Source organism: Chiloscyllium plagiosum, chromosome 2 (assembly GCF_004010195.1).
Source record: "Chiloscyllium plagiosum isolate BGI_BamShark_2017 chromosome 2, ASM401019v2, whole genome shotgun sequence".
Lineage (NCBI taxonomy): Eukaryota > Metazoa > Chordata > Chondrichthyes > Orectolobiformes > Hemiscylliidae > Chiloscyllium > Chiloscyllium plagiosum.
The window spans coordinates 1,607,825-1,634,976 of NC_057711.1; the positions used below are offsets into that span (position 1 = coordinate 1,607,825).

Below are 27,152 nucleotides of genomic sequence, written 5' to 3' on the forward strand. Positions count from 1 at the left end.
GTTCCGACCAGGGATGATGGACTCAGGGTTCAAACTATGGGCAGTGAGAGGAGTTTCTAGTTTGGGAGACTTGTTTGAGGGGGTGGTTATGATGTCGTTTGAGCAACTGAGCTGCAAATACGGGTTGCCCAGCAGAGACCTTTTCCGTTTTTTTCAGGTTAGGGATTTCATCCAAAAGAAGACTACGCTTCTCACTAAGCTTATAAGCCTGATACAGAGAGGTTGTTGCTACGCTCCATAAGCACCCTTTCAGTTAGTGCCCTCTATCGTCTGCTGGGTGGCAGGGCCTAGCAGGATATTAACCGGTTATGTGAGGTCTGGGAGCAAGAGCTGGGAGTGGAGATCTCTTCTGAAACATGGGAGAACATATGGGAGAATACTGGAAAGATCTCAATCTGTAATAGGACATGCGCTACGCAGTTAAAAGTTTTGCACAGGGCTCATCTGGCACCAGACCCTCTGGCGAAGTTTATAAAAGGGGCACCTTCAGTGTGCCCCAAATGTAAAATAAGTGTAGGTACTCTTACCCATTGCTTCTGGACATGCCACAGGCTCCGTGTTTATTGGTGTGCTGTGGCGGGAGAGATAGGGAGGGTATTGAGGACTGAAGTCAAAGTAGACCCGATATCTCTCCTCTTAGGTCGACCGAATTTACCATCTTTAGACGGGCATGGGAAGAAACTATTTAATATTCTTGCATACTGTGCACGGAAGAATATTCTGATGAATTGGGTGCCTGAGAACCCACCAGTTTGTTAGGATGGTGGAAATTAATTTTGGAGCACATTCCTTTGGATTTTTTCACAAAAATGGTGCATCACACAACAGACCTTCTTTATAAGACATGGCGGCCCTTTTTAAGTTATTTGGTCACAGATCTGTCTGCTATCTTAACTCGGGTGTTCGTTTAACCAGGATGGTGAGGTTTACTGAGCCCTGGGCCCTGGAGGGGGGCCTGGCTTTTGCCCGAAACGTCGAGTTCAAAGCTCCTCGGATGCTGCCTGAACTGCTGTGCTCTTCCAGCACCACTGATCCAGAACCTGGAGGGGGGTCTCCTGAGTTAATACAGATATACACACAACACTCACGTTTATTGTCTGAATTGAATTGAATTTATTGTCACGTGTACCCGAGGCACAGTGAGAAGCTTTGTTTCATGAGCAATACAGGCAGGTCACAGAGTTAAGTCGCACAGATAGTAAATAATAGGTAAACAGCGGCAAAAACAACACCACAGGTACAGGCAAATGTTAAGAGTTTGTGAGTCCATTCAGTATTCTAACAACAACGGTAGGGTAGAAGCTGTTTTGAAACCGGCTGGTGTATGTGTCCAGGCTTCTATACCTTCTCCCCGATGGTAGAGGTTGTAGAAAAACATTGCCAGGGTGGGATGGATCTTTGAGAGTGCTGGCGGCCTTTCCTTGATAGTGGGCCTGGTAGATGGATTCTATTGATGGGAGGTTGGCCTTTGTGATTGTCCGGGCCAGGTTCACCACTCTCTGTAACCATCTCCATCCCAGGTAGTGATACATCCAGACAGAATGCTCTCGATGGCGCACCTATAAAGGTTGTCCAGGGTATTCACCGTCATGCCAAATTTCCTCAGCTGCCTGAGGAAGAAGAGACGTTGTTGGGGCTTTGTACCCAGTGCTTCCACATGAAGCTTCCAAGAAAGCTTGTTGTGGATGACCACTCCCAGGAGCTTGACACTCTCCACCCGTTCCACCTCTGTGCTGTTAATGTGTCACAGGGCATGAGTAACATCCCGCCGAAAGTCAATAATGAGTTCCTTGGTTTTGCCAACATTGAGAGCTAGGTTGTTCTCAGTGCACCATTTTTCCAGATCTTCCACCTCCCGCCTGTAGTCTGTTTCATCGCCATCTGAGATTTGACCGACTATGGTGGTGTCATCAGCGAACTTGTAAATGGCATTAGTCTGATATTTGGTGACACAGTCATGGGTATACAGTGAGTACAGTAGGGGGCTGAGTACGCACCCCTGGGGGGCTCCAGTATTGAGTGTTAGTGAGGATAAAATATTGTCCCCAATCTTCACTGATTGTGGCCTGTGGGTCAGGAAACTGAGGATCCAGTTACAGAGAGTGGGGCTTAGTCCGGGATCACTAAGTTTAGTAATCAGTCTCGAGGGGATAATAGTGTTGAAGTCTGAACTGTAGTCAATGAGTAGGATTCTTACGTAGCTGTACTTGGTGTCAAGATGTTCTAGGGAGGAGTGAAGGTCAAGGGATAGGCATCTGACGTGGATCTGTTGGTCCGATAGGCAAATTGGAGTGGGTCAAGAGGAGTGGGAAAATGTCTTTATCCAGAGAGTGGGGAGCCTCTGGGAATCTCTGCTACAGAACGTAGTTCAGGTCAAACCATTAAACGTTTCCACGAAAGAGTTAGATCCAATTCATAAGGATAAAGGAATCAAAGGCCATGGGGAAAAAAGCAGGAACAGGAAAGGTGTCAGGAACAGGAGTAGGCCATTCATCCCTCTAGCCTGTTCCATCATTCAAATGAATCATGGCTGATCTGTGGCCTAATTCTATACTGGAAATGTGTTGCTGGAAAAGCGCAGCAGGTCAGGCAGCAAGCCCTGAAGAAGGGCTTATGCCCGAAACGTCGATTCTCCTGTTCCCTGGATGCTGCCTGACCTGCTGCGCTTTTCCAGCAACACATTTCCAGCTCTGATCTCCAGCATCTGCAGACCTCACTTTCTCCTCAAAGATTTCGGCCTAATTCTATATACTTGCCTTTGGCCCATATCGCTTAATACCTTTGCTTAACAAAAGCTTCTCTCTCTCTCTAGGGTTTAAAATTAACAACCGATCCAGCATTCACTGTTCTTTTGGAAGAGAGTCCCAAACTCCTCCCACTCTGTGCATGGAAGTGATTCCTAACATCTGGCCCTCATTGTCAGACTATTCCTCTATTTCTGGAATCCCCAACCAGTGCGAATAGTTTATTACTGTTTTCTCCTGTTAATTGGACAATTAGTCATGATCATATCAAATGACAGAGCAGGATCAGAGAATGGAATGGCCTATTCCTATTTTCTAATATTTGTTCTCAATTTGTCCATTGATGCTGTGGATTACGGATCTTTTTAAAACAGTACTATAGATTTGAACAAGAGGATCATTTGTGATCAGGAGCAGGAACCCTGGCTAATTTCCCTTAATTAAATGCCCCCTTAGCTGCCATAGACAAACTGAAATATTCACAAACTGTGGGCAACATGGTCATGGATACCATGTGACTTTGCACAATGCACTCTTGGTATTGACAGAGATTTCTTGAGGTAACATCGTGACTTAAAAAGACGTCAATTGGAAGGGAAATCACACACAAGCAAAACAGAAAGGACAGACATGTTGCGTTGGTGATAAGGTAGAAAAGAATTGTGGAAGCCTAGTGCTGACAGGGAGATAACACTCTGGGCCTCGCTGCAGGATACAAATCAATGAAGGAAAGGAAGTGGTACTTGCTGACACTGCAGTCATGTGACCTCTCATAGGAAATGGAGTTGATTGGTCACCTGACTCAATTGGACCAAGACAGGATTTAGAGGCAGCTGTGGGAGTTGTGAGGTATGGTCAGTTGGACAAGGGTCTGGTAAGTTGTGTTTCTCTGAGCTGAAGGCTGTGCTACCTTGTTGGGTTACTGATTCAGAAATGTGTTTTTGCCTTGTATATTAAGAAAGGATGTTTCTCTCCCCCCCATGTTGTAGTTAACCCATTAGCTGTAGGAATGAAATTTACTGACTTGTGAGCTGATATGGTGAGTTGTTTTCCTGACTGTTGTATCACTCTGATACTCCTTCAACTGCAGTCTACTCCATATCTCTTCAGTGACTCATCCTGTTGCTTTCAAGGCACTAAATGACTTGCCTTACACAGAAGCTAAAGTGGCAAATAGTATCTTTATTATATGGTGGTCGATGGCAGTAGATGGACTTGTAATTGACCTGCTTAAAATTCTCCCAGGATAATTTTCCTCTCTTTGCATCCACCTCTCAAAGTGCACTTTCCAAACTACTTGATGTAGTCCTTCAAGTATGGCTTTTTTCTTTACACTTTAAAGAGCCTAACTCTTATTCCTAATCTTGCCTGGATATGGTGGGATTCTGCTAGTGACCACCTGTTTAAGAATTTAAAACCACTGAACTCCTGTAGCTTTCCATCCCAAGGGATGGGTAGTGAATGTATTGACAGATGTGGTTGAGAGTTTAGAAGGCTGGGGGTCTGGGTCAATACTCAGCATTGAGGCCTAGATAGTGTCTCCATGGAGAGGCTTTTCTCCCCTCTTGGAGAAGCCAGTTATTTGCCAGAAGATAGTGAATCTAGGACTTCTTTCCATGGAGGAACACATCATTGTGTCCTAAGGCAGGCTCTTGACTTATGGGGGTTAAGCCTTCTGGGAAGCAAGTAACTCAATGGAGTGGAATAACATCTACTACTATGACTGAATGGTAGAGCAGACCTATGGGCTGAAATGTCAGATTCTGCTCCTGTCCTGTTCTTATACTCAGGAGAGTGAATTAAACACTACCAGGACAAGGAAATATCATCCAAATGAAATGGGGCTCTCTCCATAACCATCCCTGAGGATGTTACTTGCATCCCTGATGGTCAGATATGTATAGATTTAGTACTCTAATTCTAACAAATTTAGTCTGAACTGGCTTCCATTGGAAGGACTGTCAATTTTCCTTATCTTATCACTCAGGAATGTGAACTTTATGAAGCTTTCTTTGGAAAGACTAACAATCCAATTTTATAATCTCCTGTTTAAAAAATACTGAAGTGTTTTGTCTAGAGTTCAGCAAAGTCAACTGTTCACTTGACACTCAGCTAAGATTTGCAAGTAGTTTTGTTCACTTTGAATCTTGGTCAAGTGCCATATTAACCGTCCAGTTTAATCTTAGCCTCTTAATCACTCCTTCAGGCTGACAGACTGAAGTGGTTTTAGTTTGAACTTTGTCTGTAATATTTCTTAGTCCAGTGTTCTGTCATTAGCCAGAATCTTCTAATGTTCTGTTATTTCAATAATGAACTTTTTAAATCATTGAAAATTGAGCCAAAAGTTGGCCTCTTGGTGACAATCAAGTTGAGAATCACTTTGTTCATGAGTCATCTCCTCTTCAAAATTTAGATCTGGCCAAGAAAGCATAACCTCATTGACCTTGTCCCAGCAGTTAGAGTGGGGCAGTGAATCCTGGCCTAGACAATGACCTGTTTATGAACTAAGTTAATCTCACTCCCAGAGCCCTAGCACATGCAGCTTGTGTCCTGACTTGTCTTTGCAGGGACCATTCTGTCTAAATAGACACTAGGCCACCCTCCTAGGACATGCAATAGGTCTAATTTGCTTATTGAAGTTAAATTTAACTCACCCATCTTTGGGTTGGTTTCAAGTGTACTTAACACCAATGTGTTTGAACATACAAATTCAAGTCTTATGAAGTTTGAATACAATCCACTTTAGCTGGCTAGCATCTCTAGTTTTGCACAGGATCTCAACTTGGCAAAATTTTAGCTCCCCCTCCTTTCTGATTCCAGCTGTTGCCTGGATACTGGTCAATCTTGACAAGATCTACCCTCCATGGTGCAGGCTAGAATAGATCACTGAATAAAGTAACCTGTAGCCAATGGCTATAGAAAAATAAGATTTGTTGCTCCAGCTTTCCTTAAATGTTTGCCTGAGGCAATAGCAATTCATCAGTCTCTAAGGGGCATTGTCAAAGGACTGTCCACTTCTAGTGAAACTAGATTTGGACTCCTCCCCTCCCTGAGGATGTTCAATCATGAATTGCTAACTTATTACAATTTGGCAGCTTTTATGGTCATACTTTGAACTTGAAGTCTGCGTTTTGGTATCCATTTCACAACCCTCTTAAGAGATTTTGAATCATCACTCTGGATAGTCTGTCGTTAGACTTGTTTATTGCCCCTTTGATTTTTTTAAACCTCCTGAATAAGCTCTTTTGTAAAGAGGCCATTCAGTTAGGGCCAACAGCTATTTTTGCTGTTATTTACACTCCTGAAGGAGTGCAGCCTAACATTGGGGTTATAAGTCAGCACACTCCTAATCCTGAATATTTTCAGGCATGGAAAATGTGCATTCCTAACATTGAACTGTAAGCACTGTTAAAGGCAGTGGAGCCAGAGCAGTCTCAATCATGTGTTACCCCTTCAATTCTCAAGGGATACTGACCCACAATATTTTTACATGTAAATCTTTACTGGGACTCCTTCAGAATTTGTGTGGTGATAGGAAATGGTTGTATCATACAACTAGATACTGTTAGAACATCCAACTGTGTCAGTTTAACAAAATTCTATGTCAAACACCCCATGGTCCTGGGCACTGACCCTCCCCTGCATGGATTGGACTACTTCTGAGGAGCAGTCTTTGTTTTTGCAATTGATGTCATAAATCACAAGCCATTCAGCCCACTATTGCTGCATCTCAAAGATATAATTTGTCAGATGTACAGCATAGAAACAGACCCACTGGTCCAATGTGTCCATGCTGACCAGATCTAGTCCCACCTGCCAGTCCCTGGCTCATCCCTTCCTATTCATTTACCCTTCCTTCTAGATGCCTTAAATGTTGCAATTGCTTCATCTGGTTTAAAATTGCAACTTTAAAAGGCATCTAGAAGGGTATATGTACTGGAGGGATATAGGCTGGGTACTTGCAAATGGAACTAGATTAGATTTGGATATCACATCAGCATGATGCATTGGACTGAAGGGTTTGTTTCTGTGCTGTAAGTCTGACGCTCCCTAACTGACAGCACAATGGTTTCCATCCCCTTCTGAGGGGACAACACTCAGTGGTGTATCGGTTGGGTGCATCCCATTCATCTCTATTCCAGGGTGTTCTATACAATAGGCTGTTGCATCTTTCAAACTGAAGTGTCTATAAATGTTTCCTGGTCATGCTGTACCACAGCAAATGTGGCTGTTCTTTCTTATACAATCGCTTGGCATGCTGCTATTTAATCTGAACACTGCAAATTCAAGTAATAACTTGGTCTCCCATTGGGTGATCTGCAATCTGAATTCTAGTCTTGCTGCCTCACACCTTTGGATGTGTGACTTTCCTGTCTTCGCCAGGTTCCCAGTTCAAACCATATGTTCATCTGTCTTCAGAAAGACATCAACTTTCCCCTCCAGGTAAAACAGCTCCATCTCCGGTAGGAGCTGACCAGGTCTTGGCATAAATTGTCCATCTCAATTGCCCACCTGGAAGTGATGGTGACACCAGGATCTGCCCCAGATGAATACTGCATGGCTGCTGAGCTCCAGTGAGCTTCATAGCAGGATTTCTCCTCTGGCTGGAGACAGTTACCTTGACTGAGGTTAACTCTGGGTAGCCACCAGAACCCCCCAGCACAAGGATCTCTTCAATTTGGATGTTTTAATGGGTGACTTTACTGAAGGTTCACCTCTTTGGTTATGTGGGTCACGCAGACTTGATGTAACCTCTGGAGACCATCCTCCAAGGTTAATACTTCATTTTAAATCCTGCAAGTGGCTTTTGTCCAGTTATCTGTCTCATTCCAATATTCCTTTCCTGTTCATAATTGAACAGGCACTATCCCATTCAGCCCTACAACTTACCCCACCCTCAAATGATCATGTCAGTCCCTGGTCCTAACTTATTCCCATGCTCTTGAGCCCTAGGCCCCAAGTTAATCAAACTAAAACAGCTGATGTTTCATCCTACCACCTTCCTTGCAGAATTCAAAGTTCACTTCTCCCCAGGTGAATGAACTTTTCCTAAATAGCCTGCTCAAGATCCTTAAACTGAGCTTGACTAACACTTGCCAACATGTCACTGACAGGGTTAACATTACTTTATAGTAATTCATTCCTTTGAATTATTCAAAGCAAGGAATGCTGGGGGAAGGGCCCCACTACTGCATTCCCCTGTTCTGTCAAAAGTATGAATAGTTATGAAACCAGACCATGCTCAGCTCCACTTAATTAGTTTCCAGATGAAAGCTGGAGCTGATACCTACCAGTGTCAAAAGCACAGCGCACACCATGGCATGTGCTACAAGGCTTGTACTGTGTGCTTGTGGCTGCACTCCAGTTTCCTGTACCTATTCTGCAGGAACAGGATACAAACCCTCCTTTGTAAAGACTCAGTTTCTGTAACTGGAGTCTGGGTTGTTAAAACAGCCATCTATGCTAAAATTCTTCTGGGAGAATCTAGGAGTTCCTACAGCTATCAGGACAGATTAGAAGGTAAGTCTTTGTTCATCCAGCTCCAGTTTAAACTGAAGCAGGAGCTACAGGCTTAGCTTCTCCAAGCTAATCTTCACTTAAGGGCAAGTCTCCAGTGCATGGCTTGTGTAGTGTCTCTTTCTCCCTCAGCAAATTCCTAAAACAAGAGTCCCACAGGATCTGAGGGATGACCAGTCTTGATACAGCAAGAGCCTGTATCCCATTCTCTATCCACAATGTGGATACTAGTGCCCAGGGCAAAATTATTTCTCATTCCTAATCTCAGACAGCTGAGGCCAGTCCATTACAATGGGTCTGGAGTTGCATCTCTTCCAGACCAGAAGGATGGCAGATTTTTCTATTAGAATTTAGATATGCCAGTTAATGACACATTGTCATTGCAGTTTTCATTTTCAGTGAAATCAACCTCTTTCCAGAATAGGATTTAACCTGGCATTCTCGGATACTAGTCTAATGACATTACCAATGCCTTGGCTAAGTAAACATCCCCTGGATGTAGCCAGTGAGTGACAGGTCACATTCAAATTTGGAAACCTCTCCAGGGAGCAATTCAGCCACTTCAGCTGAAAGCCTTTTTCAGGAATGCCCCTTGGGACTGAAATTACCCCTAGAAATGTTGACTCTTTTGTTCACTAATGTCTGCCCTGCTGTGCTTTTGTCCAGCACCACACTGATGAACTGACTCTCCAGCATCTACAGTACTTCCTTCCAGTCTGCAACTTGACCCTGACTATAGAAACAGTAATAGGAGCAAGAGGAAACCATTAGCCCTTCACCTGCTCTCCCCCCACAATGATTGTGGCTGATCATCCAATTGTCCCCAGTCTGACCCTGTAATGTGACTTCCTTGCTCAAGGTCACCTGAGCTGTATCAGTGTCATCTGCTGTTTAGATTCCAGTTGGGTGTGGACACACTGGCAAGTGCAGAATCAACTGGCAAGAACTCTGCCAGGAAAGAGATCCCAGCTGAAGTTGGGATACTTTGGAGAAGGCTGAGGAAATTTTGGGCTGGAGGGGCCCCTCCCGACATTGGGAGATGCTGTTTCGGATCTACTCCAGTTAGTGTTTGAAGTGTAGAAGCAAGAGTGATCATAGCGATGAAGGATTGGAATGTACTGCCTGGAAATAGGGAGGTAGGCTGAACTCTTACTTTGGATGGAAATGTGCAGGATATGGGGAAGGCAGGAGTGGCACTGGATGGAACAGGTGCTGGCATTATGGGCTGAATGGCCTCTGCTGTAACAGTTCCTTCAGGGAACCAGGGGGCTGGACAGTTTCCAGACTCGACTGGCGTTGTAACAATCTCCTCTTCCTTTTTCCCCCCGGGGTAGTTCAGCTCCCAGCCTGATTTCCCTCCCTCCAGCTGAACTGGGTCACCCCTTGCCGCCTTTGTGACTTTTAAACCGAGCTGCATGGGAGAAGAGCTAAGCACGTAGCAGCTTCCACTGCTGTTTAATTCTGAAATCCCCAAGAGTTGGGGACCACTGTTACCCACGGGGTTCCCTCACTCAGGAGGCGGGGGGGTACCCGGGCTGAGCTGTCTGCAGTGGCAGTGCAGGGGTTAATGCTGAAGGCAGGGTTAATACGGGGAGGGATGTTCCTGTTCGGACTCTAGTACATCCTCCTGAGCTGCTGGGAGCCCTCCCAGAGGTTGGGGGGTGGGGGGGGGGGCTCAGTAATCTCTCACCCCCTCCCTCCTGCAGCTCTTCCAGCAAACCTCCCCGGAGCTGTCTGCTTCCTAACTCCTGGGAGATGGGGGTCATTCCCAGTGACTCGGGGCTGGCTGGTAAGATCTGTTCTCTGACCCTCTTCCCGATGCAGTCGCTTATTGCATTAGCTGGAGGAGTTTGCCCCCACCCACCGCCCCTGTTATCTGCTGTCTCTCTCTCTCTCAGCTCCGTCTCAGATACTGCCCCCAACCGTGTCGGGGGGGGGGGGGGGGAGGGAAGAGGGTTGGCCAGTGCTTTCTCTGGAAAGTGTTTGCTGTCGCTAAGTGCGTGTCAGTGGAGGGATTGTAGCTGTTGCTAGTGCCTGCCTGCCTGCAGTCACTGTTTCTGCTTTAGGACTTGTGCTCAGCGGGGTGGTCCCATGCTGTGCTTGGTGTGACCTGTTCTCTTCTCCCCACCCCCCCCTCCACCCCCTCTGGGCAGGGGAAGGATGTGAAGGACAGTCCCCCCACCCCCCCCAAGTTGTAAAGGTTGTCTCTCTATTCTGAGCAAGGCTCTTGTTCCCCTCTGCACTGCTGAGTCCAGGCACCTCAGTAAATGCAGCCCTTCTCGGGGCAGGAGGCCAGTTTGAACTGTAAGACTTTGGCTTCTGTTCTGAAATCCACTCGGTCCTTTAGGAATTTTCAAGCCTACTCCTCCCAATCGGGGGGGGGGGGGGCGGGAGAGAAAGAGAAACGTGAGGGCTGCAGACTAGTCGTGTGGTGCTGGAAAAGCGCAGCAGGTCAGACAGCATCCGAGGAAGAATAGGCGTTTTGAGCAAAACTCGTGTTTTCCACTGCCCAGTATGTTCCCACCTCACCTGTATGGATGAATGAACTTTCCATTTTCCTTTTAAGACTCTGCTGTTTGTCTGACTTTGTTTTAAAAACCACAAGTGACTTAGCTAGTCCACTTCCCCTGGTGTAGGTATTAACTTCTAGTCTAGGCAGCAACTTCAACACCTGTTGAAAACTTCAAGTTAAACTTAGAAGGGTTCTGAAGATTTACAAGTGTGTGCTAGAACTGGAGGGTTTGAGCTATAGGGATAGCCTGAAGCATTTTGCCACCTCCATTGGAGACTGAGGGGGTGACCTTAAGATTATAAAATCATGGGCATGGCTAGGACAAATACCCAGGTCTTTCCCCTGGGGTGGGAAACACGGCTAGAGAAGAGGGCTTAAATTTAGGGTGAGGGCAAAGATGAGACCTCACTCGGGTGGTACATGGAATGAGCTGCCAGAGGAAGTAGAGGCTGGTACAACTATATTCAAAATTCATTGGAATGAGCATAGGAAGAGTTGAGGGATATGGGCCACATGATGGCAAATGGGATTGGGTTAGGATAACTGGTTGGACTGAGTCTCTCCTGTATGTAGGATTCTATAAAAACTATCCACAACAATCTACTTTAATGGGGGGGGGCATAACACCTAACCTGTTCTGGGGCTCAAATGTTGATAAGTATAACTTTTTTTAACCTAACTTCAAATGCTGGCATTACTATGCAGGCAGCATTTTAAATTAATCTGAAGACTAACTGGACTCTGCTTTTTCTCCTTGGAAGCTCAGACCTGCGTTTCTTCCATTAATGCAAACCCTATAATGGGTTCAACCCAATGAAGTTGGGTCTTGTGGGATTCAGGGTGAGCCTGCCAACTTCCTACAAATATTTCTCAGGAGACAGAGCAAGGTGGTGGAAGGTTATTTGCCAGACAGAAGGCTTATGACCAGTGGTGTTCCACAGGGATCAGTGCTGCGTCCATCTGTCACTTGTATTGTCAAATCACTTAGTTTGTAGATGACCTCGATTGGTGTAGTGGGCAATGAAGGTTAGCTATGACTTTAAAACACTGATCAATGGACTGAGTGACAGATGGAGTTTGGATTAATGTGAGGCATTGCATTTATTTAAAAATAGGACTTGCACAATTAATGGTAGGGTCCCAGGTAGTGTTGTACCTGAAACCCAGGTCTCCGTTCCTGCCCTTGTGAACCTTCCTGGCCCAGTTATCAAAACTGGGGCGTAAGCTCCCACTCTGAGCCATGCCAACTATTCATAATCAAACCCTAACTTTCCAAATGCATCTATCTCCATCTAGTGTAACTTACCCACAAATGTTACACTTACTGGTCTATAGTTCCCAGGTTTTTCTTTGTAGCCCTTGATGGCACAGCATTCACTACCCCTTTCCCCCCCACCCCCCACAGTTGTCTGGGACCTCACCTGTGGCTAATGATGCTTAGCTTATGGGGCCTAGCTAATTTTTTTGCCTCTTGCAGTATTATCTGGTCAGGATCAAGAGACGTATCCACCTTCATGTATTTTAATATATCCAATACCTGTGTGGACTGTTCCCACAACTACAATTAACTTCCCAGTCATCTTTCACATAAGAAATTTATTGCAAACTTCATATCTCTGGTTTCTACACATGTCCATTTTGGTCCAGAGGGGTCCTTTTTCTCAAGTTTTTCCCTCTTTAATATACTTGAAGAACCACTTTGAACTCTCTCTCCTCAACCAAGGCTCTAATGTCCCTTTCACCATCTTGATTTCCTTCAGTGAACTTTTTTCCCCAAACCTCCAGCAATCTGTACTGAACCATGCCTCCTTTTGTAGTCAAAGCCTCACTACCATCCAAGGTTCCCTACTCCTGTCAACCTTGCCTTTCACCCCCTCAGGAACATCTAGGCCTTTTAACTCTAGCATCTCTTTAGAAAGCCTCCCACTGGAGATTTCTAAGAATTCACATGGGCTAGTGTCAGGCTAAACATGATCAGGTGTTGCCAAAGATTCCTTTAATGGCACAAGGGGTAGTCCCCATGGAAGTTACTAGAGTTACTTCAGAGCTCAGTATTACCTGAGGCTCATACAGCTTCATGCTAAATTGTTGGATCTGCTTGGGTTCACACTACTCCCATGGGCACTTCTACTGGGCTTCAACTCAGACTTGTACTTTCGTAAATCAAATTCTCAGCCTGCTCAGGTCAGCAGGAACTGAGCTGAACTTCAACACTCCAATCTCTAGCTGCTCCAGAATGCTTATTTATAGCAGTCCCCCTCATTTTGACTTCATCTGCGAGTTAGTCATGGACTAAAATAGTTTGTCTTAACCTATTTTTAAGATGTGTCAGCAGTAATTGTGGTTAAATGAAGTCATTGGAACAAATCCTTGTCCTGCCCCTCCCTTCTGAACTTTCACTGAACTAACACTTGAACCTGGAAAGTCAAGATTACAAATCCATTCACCACATCCCTGTTTCAGAAAGGAGCTAAATATCCTTGTTCTAAATGTCTATGGTAGCTTTTTCTCCACTTTGCAAGACTGACCACCTCAGCCACCTGTTAACAATCGCCTGGCTTACATTCCTCTCCACACTATGGTGCTGGTCTCCACCATGTACTTTTGGTCCTTCAACTTTAATCCCTATCACTGGCAGTTAGTCTTCAGATGCTTAGTCTAGCCATAACTAGACTAGGGCAAATTTCTGATCATAGGTTCTAGTTGGCACCTGGCCTCCTGATACAAAGGGGGGGATGATGTAATACTCCATTTCTGGAGAGCAACAGATTCTAAGCCCTTACTCCCAATATTATCAGACTTTGTTTCACTGCAGATACTCGAGTTGAGGTGATAGTATCTGCTTTCTCAGTTGGAAATCTTGAAGATGACTACCAATTTAGTTGCCGCCTGTGCAAAGATCAGTCCTGGCTCCAGGAGTTCCCAAAGATTCTGCTACAGCTGATCATTCAGCTGCTTATGATCCTCTTTCCCCCTCTTTCTCCCCCGCCCCCCCCCCATATCTGAACTGCAGATGTGTACTCGGTGCAACTTGACAATTCTGACACTGAAGCAATAAATGTCTGAATGCAGCACAACCCAGAATTAAGGCTTGGGGCTGAAATAGACAAAGGCCACAAAATGGCTATAAGCATCTAACCACATCCCTTGGCATTATCATTGAATTCCCCTGTCAACATCCCAGGGATTACCACTTTTCCAGAAACTCCACTGGTCCCAAGAGCAGGTCAGAAGTTAAGAATATTGCGGTAAGTAACTTACACTCTCCTCTGAAGGTGTTTATGCTTTCCTTTATTGGTCAGAGTATTGAGTACAGGAGTTGGGAGGTAATGATGCAGCTGTACAGGAAATTGGTTAGGCCACTGTTGGAATATTGTGCAATTCTGGTCTCCTATCAGAAGATGTTGTGAAACTTGCAAGGGTTCAGAAAAGATTTACAAGGATGTTGCCAGGGTTGGAGAGGCTGGACAGGTTGGGGCTGTTTTCCCTGGAGTGTCAGAGGCTGAGGGGTGGCCTTTATAGAGTTTTACAAAAGAGGGGCATGGATAGGATAAATAGGCAGTCTCCCCTGGCATCAGGGAGTCCAGAACTAGAGGGCATAGGTTTAGGGTGAGGGGGAAGATGAGATATAAGGGGCAACTTTTTCACAGGATGGTACATGTATGGAATGAGCTGCCAGAGGATGTGGGGGTGAGGCTAGTACAACCTCAACTCTTAAGAGGCATTTGGATGGCAATATGAATAGAAGGGTTTGGAGGGATATGGGCCAGGTGCTGGCAGGTGGGACTGGATTAGTCAGCATGGACAGGTTGGACCGAAGGGTCTGTTTCCATGCTGTACATCTGACTCTCCAAGCCTGTCCACTATCTACAAGCACATGCCAGGAGTGTGATGGAATATGGCCAACCTGTCTGGATGGGTGCAGCTCCAAGCACCATACAGAACAAAGTAACCCAGTTGATTGGCATTAATTTTCTGATCAGTAACAAAGTTGCATCTCCAAGCTGCACTAAAGAAATCCAAAGATCCTTGGACAGACCATTCCCAGCCCCTGAAATGCCACCTAAAATGGCATGTGGGAACACTACCTGCATTATGCCTTTTGAAGGCAGCTAGGATTGGAATAGGTGCTGAACCAACCAGTGGTGTCCCACATTCCCATGAATTAGTTTAAACTAAATTGGCACTAAGACTTTAAGCTGAATGACCCTTGTGCCCATCTTTAAGCCTTGATCTTGATTCCCTCCTCCCTGGATATATTGGTACATTCTGATAGTTCACATTGTGAAATGCTAGGTCCTGTTAACATCAATGACTAGACATTAGTGAAACAGGATTGATATGGAAGGGATTAAGTTTGAATTGTTGAACCAGGGACAGTTTAGAGGGCTATCTATCAAAAAATAATCCAAGGCCAGCAAAGCAGTGATAGCATGTGACTCCAGTCAGGACAGAATTGAATAGGCAATCCTTTACCAGATTGTCAAGGGAAAGGAATTGTAGAAATGTAGCCATTTGGAACTCTTATCACAGGATGTGGTTAAAGTGAAGAATAGCCTAATTTCCCTGAAGGGACAGACTAACAAGGGAGGTTAAATTGAGTCAGTTACAATGATCTCCTCCCTCAGATGGGCAAAATTCACTCTTCTTGGAGCTGAGTGACCTGCCACCAGACAGGCCTTCAGCTATTTCCCCCACTACCCACAATGCAGTAAAAACAAGTTTTAATTCCATCTTTGTCCTGACCATGATAGTTGACATTCCCATGTTGGAGTGTGAACTCCCTTCTACATGAAAGGATAGGGTCTGTCTTCACTCTAGATCAGTGGTGCTGGAAAAGCACAGCAGGTCAGGCAGCATCTGAGGAGCAGGAAAATCAATGTTTCAGGCACAACCCCCTTCATTCTGAATGAATCAGATGCTGCCTGACCTGCTGTGCTTTTCCAGCACCACTCTAATCTAGACTGATCTGCAGCCCTCCCTTTTTTTGCTCAGTCTGTACCTTAACTGGTCCTTGCATGAAAAACCATGCCCCTGTATCACCAGCACTATTAATCTTAGCTAGTTTCTCCCCTAAAGCGATCCCTGCTGGGGTGAATGCTAGGAGTAATGCGAACCACTGGCACTAAAGGTCTCTGGTTCCAGATGTCGATCCCCTCCAGTGTCCTACCCTCTGATAGGGATTCCAGGATCTGGAATTTGATAGGTTGACAGATGGAATCAACCAGTTTGTGACTGAACTAGCCATTCATAAATCAGTGGGGTCAGACTGACCAGTGAATTTGACATGCTACTTTTAGTGACAAACATGGAATAAACTAACTAACCTGTGCTTATTATTACAAGCTTCAACTTACTGGTCCTTGACCTGAAAACCTGTACTAGCTTCAGTGTTATCAACTTGATTTAAGTCTGCTCTTTGCTCACTTGTCTATATTTTAAAAATGCACTGACCTTGAGCTGTTATCTTTGTATTCAGTGTTTTGACTCCCTAATATGCTTTTTTTTAAAAAAGGGCTATAGCCAACATCACTTGCAGCATGCTGCCCCTGGCAGCCTATGCTTTTTTTTTGAGCTTTCTGGAGTGTGGTTTCTCAAAGCTATTAAGTGGGACTTCCTGATCAATGTCAAGGGACTAGTGATGCAGAATCTCAAACCCTGCAGACATTGCCTTGGTGGATTCAAACCAGAAATTTCCAGTTTTAATAGAAGTTCACCTTTTGTAATCACTAGGTTGAAATAGATGGTGTCCTATTCCCTTCCCCATAAACGGCTCTTGCAAGTCTGGAGCCAGGTCTGGGTGTTGCCAGGGAGCCCACTGCCATGGCTATAAATCAAATGGATGAGATTGTGCCCCATCCTGGGCTGACCTGGCTTCTCTAGTCAGTAATACTGAATTGGACACCAGTGAGTTGTCTAACCTCCTCTTCCCTAAAACTTTCATGACTCAAGATTTGATCATCTAGTGATTACTACTACAGCCCTAAGACTCTATTACAGAGTTTCACAAGATTGACACTTCCTAGTCAACCTGAACAGGTTTACATTACCCACCTCCAGCAAGTGGGGCTTGAACTCCAGCTCCTGCCCCTGCTTGGAGCATGGGGCCAGGGTGCACCAGCTGACTGTTCCTATCCCAATCATTCCCATGCTTCAATCTGGAGGTCTGAAATAGGGATGTCGACCAAAAGTCACTTTGCAACTCTCTAGTGAAGCAATACATGTCCCAATACAAGTGGCCAGTTTATTAGATGAACAGCATGAACAGATCCTTCAGTCCAAGTGCCCAGGCCTCTGCCACTTTAAAACTGGGACAATGACACATGCCCCACAAATACCAATGCATGCTGGCTAGATTATCTACAGACACATTCATGGCATTACTGCCACTACTGACCTTCAGTTACCACTGATTAAAACTAGACTGCCCACTGCTACAAGAGCAGTTAGGAATACAGCAAGTAGCTCTCCATCTGGCTCCCCAGAGTCTGCCCACCTACCTGGCACAGGTCAGGAGTGTAATAGAATACTCTCTGCTTATCAATGAGTGCCACTTCAAGAAATTAGGACACCACCTGATTGTAACACACATCCTGAAGGGCTTGTGCCCAAAACATTGATTCTCCTGCTCCTTTGCCTGACCTGCTGAGCTTTTCCAGCAACACATTTTTAAAATCCACTCTTTTCCCCACCACCTAGTAGCAATACCATCAGCAAAATAAAGGATGAATTCCTGCAATCTCCTTTGCAGATGCCCTCACCATGACTGACCTCCAATCCGTCTCCCAGCTAGGATTCTAGTCAGCAGTTCCCAGATTCCAACTTTTCAGGGCTCCTTTTTTCTCTTACTGTCATGTTGCCATCACATCAAAGGGAGCACAATGAGCCAGTATGAGGTGTGAATGTTCAATCCGCTCTGAATATCAAATGTGCTAACAGACCACAGCCAGTGAAGGGTTTGCGATGATCTCTGGGTGAAGGTTGTATGCAGTCAGTACCATAAGATCTGCACTTTCAGGACAAGGCTGTCCAACCCTTGAAATCTGATCTGACTTTATGTCCCACTTTTCCCACCAAGATTCTAATCTTCTATTGTAGCTTTCATGCCTCTGTTTGCCTAGTTGCCATAGAACATAGAAGAATACAGCACAGGCCCTTCGGCCCTCGATGTTGCGCCAATCCAAGCCCACCTAACCTACACTAGCCCACTATCCTCCATATGCCTATCCAATGCCTGTTTAAATGCCCATAAAGAGGGAGTCCACCACTGCTACTGGCAGGGCATTCCATGAACTCATGACTCGCTGAGTAAAGAACCTACCCCTAACATCTGTCCTATACCTACCCCCCTCTGCACCCATTCCAGTGCCTCCACATCCTTCCTATAATATGGCGACCAAAACTGCACACAATACTCCAGATGTGGCCGCACCAGAGTCTTATACATCTGCAACATGACCTCAGGACTCCGGAACTCAATTCCTCTACCAATAAAAGCCAGTACGCCATATGCTGCCTTCACCGCACTATTTACCTGGGTGGCAACTTTCAAAGATCTGTGTACATGGACACCAAGATCCCTCTGCTCATCCACACTGCCAAGTATCTGACCATTAGCCCAGTACCCCATCTTTATCCAGGCAAAATTCTTCTAGTTTCTGTTGCAGTTAACAAACTGATTGGAACACCATTTCAGCCCTTCCAGTCAGGTACTAAAACAATCCTAGGGTCTGGCAGTATCAAGAATTCATGATGCTTGGACTCCTCCCTCCCTGATAAAATCTCAAAACAGCATTTGAGAATTCAAACAGTTTGAGCTTGCAACCCCTCAGTGGAACACTGCAGTAAATTTCTATTGTAGAGCAGGGTGGTTTGTGGGATGTGGCTGGAGCTGCTGAAACTCCACATTGTCTAACAATCTGATTAGCAGGACTGCCATCCCCTTGTCTTCAAGTCCTTGACACTATAATCTCTTGGCACAATAGATCAGGTTAGCACTGATGCCTCAGCACCAGGGACCTGGGGTCAGGTCAAGTGTTGGATGACTGCAGACTTTCATGGATTGACCATGCTAAACTACCTATCTGATTTGCCAGACCTGTTGAGAAGGTCAATTTAGCATTTTCACAGCCAATGACAGCTCACTAAACATGACTATGCAAGAAGACTAGCTTTGTTTAATGTGGTCAGTCCACCTGCACTGTCAGCAGTGGTAGTCTTTGTGCCAATGAATCTAATAATGGAGCTCTTCTCCTGATCCAGTCATCTGTCTGAGGTGGTGATTTTGGAGATGCTGGTGTTGGACTGGGGTGTATAAAGTTTAAAAATCACAACACCAGGTTTTTGTCCAACAGGTTTAATTGGAAGCACTAGCTTTCAGTGTCACTTCATCAGGTGAAGGAGCGTTGTTCCACAAGTGTGCTTCCAATTAAACCTTTTGGACGAAAACCTGGTTTTTATCTCTGGTGAGTCAGTGCTGGTCAGATTAGCTGCATTCCTTGGGCTCCCTATACCTATTCAGTCCAGCCTGAATCAATGATTCAGCTCAATTCCCCTCCTAGTTAATGTATAACCAACATCATTGTTACTAGGTTAATAGTGCTAGGAAAAGTGATTTCAAATCACTACTGTCCTTCAGCTCTTATAGCTTAAAGTCTGTGTGTATAAAGTCCACTCCAGAGGCATGCACTAGTACCATTAAATGGTCTATTCCTAGCTGCTACACTTGAGGGATATGTGCCAAGTGCTAACAGATAGGACTAGATTAAGTTTGGCTATCATCAGTAAGGATTAGTTGGACCAAAGGATCTGTTTTCTTACTCTACATCTGGTTTGTAGAGTAACTCCCTCCTTTGACCCAGCTCAGTCTAGCATATTAAGATCTTGCTCACAGGATGACTTTGCCAAGCCTGCAAGCAGTCACCCTTGGTATAAAACCACCAGCCCACTTTCCAATCTCATATCTTGAAAGGTATGTCTACAGTTTCCACTCATGTTCCTGGGTGTGCTGATCCTGGTGACAGTCAAGATGAGTGTAAATTGAGTCTGGCATTCTCCTCCTCCTGCAGTCAGTGTGGTGCTGGAAAAGCACAGCAGGTCAGGCAGCATCTGAGGAGCAGAAACATCGACATCTTGGGCCAAAGCCCTTTTTGGGGTTGACTTTGTTAACCCTCTAGCTATTCACTGCTCACTCTGTCGTATAGTCAGCAATGGCCAAATCCCATGCCTCACTAACTTGACCTGGGTTAACTCTAATCAAAAAATCCATCCTTTTATACTTCAGTTCAAGAACTACAATTTGTTACTCTTCTGTTCTCATTCCATCTGCCAATTCTCTTCACCTATTGGTGTATTCCCACTAAATGCTTTAAATAGTGACAATTGAGTAGTAATGTTGAATGACAACTAACAACATTGTCCCATGTGCTTATATTAAAGTAACATCTGAGCCATCAAAGGTGGATAATGGTACACCTAGGCTTTAACTTGGAATACTGAGCAATTTAGTATCCCTTCTATCAGAAGGATGCTGTGAAACTTAAGGGTTCAGAAAAGACTTACAAGGATGTTGCCAGAGTTGCTGGATTTGAGCTCTAGGGGGAGGCTGAACAGGCTGGGGTTGTTTTCCCTGGAGTGCTGGGGTAAGGGGTGACCTTTATAGAGGTTGATAAGATCATTAGAGGGCATGGATAGGATAAATAGACAAGGCCTCCTCCCCCCCCCCCCCTTGGAATGGGAGTGTAGAACTAGAGGGCCTAGGTTTAGGGTGAGGGAAACAATGGCACCCAAGGGGCAACCTTTTCATGCAGAAGGTGGTGTAGGTATGAATAAGCTACCAGAGGAAAAGGTGAAACTGGTACAGTTACAGCACTTAAAGGACCTCTCAATAGGTACATGAATAGGGAAGGACTTAGACATATGGACCAAGTGCTGGTAAGTTTGACTAGATTAAGTTGGGATATCTGGTTAGCATGGATAAGTTGGACCAAAGGGCCTGTTTCCATGCTGTATATCTAAGTGAAACACTTCCTTTAACTTCAGTCTTCAATAAAACTTCAAAACATTCTGTTACTTGGTTTGTGGGGATCAGTAGAATCACTGATCAATCTTCTGCTTCTGTATCCTTTTCTCCACCACCCCCCCCCCCCCCCCCCCTGCTTTGGGCTGCTTGTCAGCCCTATTGCCCTTATCTCCAGGTGCTGTCTATGCACTTTCCCTCTCTCAGCATCTATTAATCAGAACTACTCAACAACAAAGTTAATGTTTTTTCACTTTAGAAGCTATTGGTTTAAACTTCATGGTTTAACCTTTGAACACAGCCTCATCCCCTTGCTCTGCCTCAGTTTCTATCCTCTGCAGAAGAAACAGGAGCTTTACCAGGAGCAACTAGTTTTTTTTTTTGAGACTTAAGGTAAGTAAATTAGACTTTATTTCCCTCAGTGTCTGCAGGCTATTTGACCACCTTGATCAGCTTGTGCTAATTTCTCTCCTCATAGTAGTTCCTACTGCAAGGTCACAAAGTCCTGGTTAGCTTTGGGTTTCCAAATCTGTTTTGACTTTTGTCAGCAGCTTCTATTGCCCTTGGGTGAATGGAAGTTGTAATAACCTGGGAGCTGCCCCTAGCTGTGGGCAGCATTGATCAGATACCTGCCCTGAATTAAATTTCATTCAAGGCTCAAATGTAGGGGTCACTGGGTGGGCCACACTCTGTCCCTAGTCCACCTTGAAGGTGGGGTGAGCTACCATCTTGAACCACTGTAGTCCAGGGGCTGTAAGTAGACCACAATGCCCTTGGGGTATTTAAGGATTTGACCCAGCAATAGTGAGGAATGGCAGTTATTGCAAGTCAGGGTGGTGAGGGGCATTTGCAGGTGAGGGCATTCTCCTCTACCTGCTGCACCCTAGATGGAAGTGGTCTTGGGTTTGGAAGGTGCTGTGTAGGGATCTTTGAATTTTCTGCAGTTCATCTTGTAGTTGGTACACTGCTCAGCAATGGTAGATGTTGTCAGCAAGTAGGCTGCTTTGTCCTGGATACAGTTAGAACTGCCTCTAGGCAAGTAGGAGGAGTTTCATTGACTTCTGCCATGTATAGATTTTGGGCAATTCCTTGCTACTGTATTCCTCACTTCTGACCTTTTTAAAGGTGTCCCTACTTTCAACCTTTCCAAACAGAAACTGCTGGAAAAGCTCAGGTCTGGCACTGGAGAGTTAATGCTTCAGGTCCACAGATGCTGCCAGATCTGATCGTTTCCAGCAGTTACTGCAAATCAAAACAAGCCGAATCTACAACTTTCAATCTTCAAGTCATTGAAGCATCCAGACACTTTTCTCTGGTGTTCATGACTTCCTGTTTCTCCTTGGCACATGCTCCCCAAGACCCTGTAACTCCAGGCCAGTTTTCTGACTCTCTGGCTAGTGTTGCTCTGGCTCCTTCCTCAGTCTACCATGGTCAAAATAACACTTGGTAATTACTGTCTCTTCCTTCAGTCCTAGTCCTGAACACCAGTGCCGCTCCTTCCTGACTGTCTCCAGGCATGGAGACAGTGACACAAATCAGGAAGGCAGAACTAGATTCCTGAAGGGCTTATGCCCGAAACGTCGATTGTCCTGTTCCTTGGATGCTGCCTGACCTGCTGCGCTTCTCCAGCAACACATTTTCAGCTCAGAACTAGGACATAACCAGGAAAAATGTCTACAGCCATATGCTCCAGAGTCAGACCTCACCAGGCTGAGCAACAATCTATGGTTAGACAGGTCTCTTTTTTTTTTTCCCCAGATCCTAGGAAAGAACTCCAACATCAAGGGAACAATCCACTGACACCTAACTCCATCCAGGACAGATTGTCTGGTTTCATACTTCCTGAAACTGGATTTCTAATCCATTTCAGTTTAGTTGGAGCATTGTAACTGAACCCATTGGTTCCCAACTGACCATGGTCATTCTACATTAGATGTACATATCTAGCATTAACTTCCAATTGCAGTGGGGTATTCAAACCAGGTCCCCAGTCATGATTGGCTGTTGCCTGACAGTAGGGTGTGGCAGTATTGGAGAGTGGAAGAGATTGCAACAGATGTTGCATGGACTGAAGATTCAGCAAACTAGCACCTTACCGTAGAGGTGATATCATGAACCACTAAGTTATTGACAGGAAAATATTCCCTCCTGAGAATTGACTGGGGCATAGTGAAGAACAGGAACATTTGGAAGGTGGGAATCAAACTCAGGCAGGAACCTTTTATGTACTTGGATCTGCATCTGTGAAGCTAAGGTAGAAAATGAAGTTACAAAATGGTGTTAGAATCAATTGGCTTTTGACCAGTATGGATCTGGGAGGCTGTTCAGAGCATCCTGCAGTAGAGCTGAATCACTAGCTGATTCTAGCTAGTCAGCTGTTGACTGACATTATCTTAGGACTAAAATTCCTTTGAAAGGAAAAGCACTTTGGTAAGTACATCCTGGATCACTGGACTATGGCAAAAGATTGACCATATCATGATCTGTGGCACCCCCCCCCCCCCCCTCCAGTCCTTTCAAATCCCATGTCTAGGTACTAAGAACAAACATCAAACACCTGGAGGGGTTTCAACTAACGCTTATCTACTGATCAGATCTGTCCCTCGAGGATGGGATTGGATTCAATGACAATTGGGGCACAGCACCGTTACAAATTTGACTTGAATCTAAATAGTCAGACCTCAATGGCAAGACTTGAGGCACCCAATTTACTAACTTCACCTGATCTTCAAGGAATGAGGCTTTGTGACCGACTTCGTTTCTTGACTTAGCAATTAGGATTGCAAGTTTCCACCTTGGATGCTGAACATGAGGCAGCCCATGCCCTAACTGGGGCAGGACTACATCCCCCTCAGATGATCGCTTGGTCCTGCCTGGCCCTCAGTCTTGCAAACCAGTAAGCTGCAACTTTTAAGACTTGGCACTGACCAGTGTAAATTGTAGTACAGATCAGACATGATGTAATGAGCAGAACACATTGAAAGCTGTTAGAACCACTTGTTTTCTCAAGTTCTGATCTTTATCACTGACAATCCTGGTGTCTTGATCAGCTTATGTACTGGAAGTGGGTTTATAACTAACTCTGCTGATTTTTCAGATACTACAAAGTTCCTGCTGCTTAATAGCTTTTTTCCAGTGACTGAGGCCAAGCAGTAACAAGGCTTCAGCACAAGAGTTGGACTCTGATCTCTGACCCCTGTCAGATTGTCTGTAAACACATCTAAACAGACTGCCCTCAATACTGCTATTGCTAGGCATTCTGACATGGAACAGAAGGCCCCCTGCCAGGTGCACTCATGCACCTAATTGGCAATCTAGGCTAACAAAGCCAGGTACAATGCTAATCTACACTGTTTGTTTTATTGCAATTTTCCACCTGGTGTGTAATAGCCAAGGCCTGGCTCTAGACTGAGCCAGAGTCCTTGTTTCCTTTTCTCTGCTTTCTAATGAGATGTCTAGGGGAGGTGGAATCTAAACACCCCCTCCCCCCAGAGGTAGTGACACTACCACTATTCCTTTAAATTTCCTTGCACAATGGATTTCTATCTGGAACAACATCAGGCTCACTCCTCCCATTTAGTGAGGAAACATCTGCAGCTTTGTGGTCTGACCTGTGACTCCAGTCCCATCCTTAATTGCATAATAGCAATAAAGATTGGACTAAGGTCACATGCATCCCATTAGCTTAAACTCCACAAATCAACATTAGCTTTTACCTTGACCCCCCCCCCAACGCACAGTCTGACCACTGTCAGCTTGACTACTATACAGCACTTGGCTTACCTCGAGCAAAACTGGGGTGATTGTACCCTGTCCAACATCAGATTTCCACAAAGTATCACCTTCGCTTAGACACCAGTCCTATTTCCATCTTGCAGCATAATACCAGCTGAGACCATACACCTGGACACATCCCCCTGATGATGAAATCTGACTTCCATTAACTAATGGAAAAAGGTGAGACACTGGTTATAAATATATACAGGCCTAAGCTTCAACAATCAGGAAGCCAGTTAACTTGAGATTTCTTTCTAAAAATCTTGCTCCTGTTAAATTATCCTGATTGTTTTCTCGGGTTCTTAAACTTCTCTGGCCTGGAGACTTTAGAATCCTTGCACCTGAATTGGTGGCTAGCATTGCAGCCTCAACACCCTGGACCCAGGTTTGATTCCAGTCTCAAATGCCTGTCTGGGTTTCCTCAGTGCTCAGGTTTCCTCCTACAATCCAAAGATATGCAGCTCTGGTGAATTGGCTGTGCTAAATTGCCCATAGTGTTAGGTGCATTAGTCCCTACAAATATAGGGTAGGGGTGTGGGTGGGTTAGTCTTCAGAGGGTCAGTGTGGATTTATTGGGCCAAAGGGCCTGTTTTTTTGCACTAAGGAATCTAATCTAAATGAACACCATCACTCAACCTACAGATGTCCACCCAAATTAAAGTTAAGCCTTCAGGATTTTGAAGCCATTGGACAGAATAACACTCTCTGCTGTATTCTGAAGTTGGCATTGCTCAACTAAGTTCTTAACTGAGCATTGAGATGTTTACTATTAAAACAGTACAGCACTCTTCCACTTAATACTAGTGCCTATAATTAAATGCTAGATTCAAGTCCCTCCCAGATGTAATCAACACCTACCCTAATTTGAAATCCCAAGTCAAAATTGCAAATATTTACAAATGACATGTTCCACAATGCAGTGACATGCCTAACCTGCCATGTAGTCTTTAATGGTGTCTAAAATAGTTGAGCTCTAGCCATCCAATTAGCCCTGTGCTACCAGCCCAGTTTCAATAAACGCTATGCTCTCTCTACAGGCTGAACTGACATGTCTTGATTGACTCAACCGCTTCAGGACATCTTTTTATCAAAGGCAAAGGAACTTGGGGATTTGAATGCAGATGGCAGCCATGTCTGAAACAGCTGAGATCAACGTTCCCAGCCAATTGGAGGCTTCACCTACAAAGGGATCAAAGAAGGATAAAAAGAAAGGTAAACTGGACCCCATGAGCTTAAACCATCTACACAACTAAATCTGGCAGAACCTTCAACCAAAATGGTTGGTTGAGTCATCCAGTGGCCTGGATGATCTGAAATGCTTCATGGTGATTTGGTGAGTTGTTGCTCAGCCTTGTAACTTTAGTCTAAATTGGAAGGACACTTTGGGTAAGAAATAGAAGCTACACTTGTAGCAAGTCGTACAATAAAGCACCATCCTGGAGTTTTAAACTTGTCCCCAATCTCTGTGCTGTTGCTAATGAGGATTTTGATTACATATCTGGCACTAACTTGTACCTCTTCACTTCACTTAAAGCTTCCATCAGTCACCTTTCTTCCAAGGAAACAAGCCTGCCTTCTGACCTTTCAATTGTCTAATCTCCCAAATTACCCACTGGACCCAGGCTAATATGGGTCAGTTTTAAGAGTCCTAGAGATGTTCAGCGTGGAAACGGACCCTTCAGTCCAACTCATCTATGCCAACTACATATCCCAATCTAGTCCCACCTGCTAGCACCTGGCCCATATCCCTCCAATCCCTTCCAATTCATATACCCATCCAAATGCCTTTTTAAAATGTTGCAATTGTACCAGCCTCCACCACATCCTCTGGCAGCTCATTTCCATACCCGTACCACCCTGTGCATGGAAAAAGTTGCCCCTTGGGTGTCTCGTTTCTTTCCCTCTCCCTAAACCTGTGCCCTCTAGTTCTTTCCCTGGTGTGGCCGAGTCCAGACTTTGTCTATTTGCCCTATCCATGCCCCTCATGATTTTACAAGCCTCTAAGGTCACCCCTCAGCCTCTGATGCTCCAGGGAAAACAGCCCCAGCCTGTTCAGCCTCTCCCTATAGCTCAAATCCCCCAACCCTGGCAACAGCCTTAAATCTTTTCTGAACCCTTTCAAGTTTCACAACATCTTTCTCATGGGAAGGAGACCAGAATTGCATGTAATATTCCAACAGTGTCCTGTACAGCCACAGCATAACCTCCCAACTCCTGTACTCAGTACTCTGACCAATAAAGGAAAGCATACCAAACACCACCTTCACTATCCTATCTACCTGCAACTGTCAAGGAGCTATGAACCTGCACTCCAAGGTCTTTGTTCAGCAACACCCCCAGTACCTTACCATTAAGTGTATAAGTCCTGCAAAGATTTGATTTCCCAAAATGCAGCACCTCCCATTTATCTGAATTAAACTCCATCTGCCACTTCTCAGTCCATTGTCCCATCTGGTCAAGATCCCATTGTAATCTTCACTGTCAACCTCCAATTGTGATGTTGTCTTGAGAAATTGTCACATTCTCTAGCAAAGGTAAGCAACTAAACTCCTGACTTGAACTCTTGAAGTTAAAATATTATCCC

General features: G+C 44.9%; 1 protein-coding gene across 4 annotated transcripts in view; it reads left to right on the forward strand.

Moving 5' to 3' along the window:
• The first annotated feature begins 9,945 nt into the window (after positions 1-9,945).
• Positions 9,946-27,152, forward strand: part of dab2 (DAB adaptor protein 2) — a 38,315-nt gene continuing 21,108 nt past the window's right edge. For 3 of the 4 annotated variants that reach the window (XM_043703025.1, XM_043703027.1, XM_043703031.1), the window contains exons 1-2: positions 21,086-21,184; positions 25,606-25,780. In XM_043703025.1, coding sequence (XP_043558960.1) covers positions 25,684-25,780 — 97 coding nt within the window. In that variant the 5' untranslated portion in view covers positions 21,086-21,184; positions 25,606-25,683. Of the gene's footprint in view, positions 10,051-21,085; positions 21,185-25,605; positions 25,781-27,152 lie in introns of those variants that run through there. The other variant, XM_043703026.1, reaches the window with a different exon arrangement.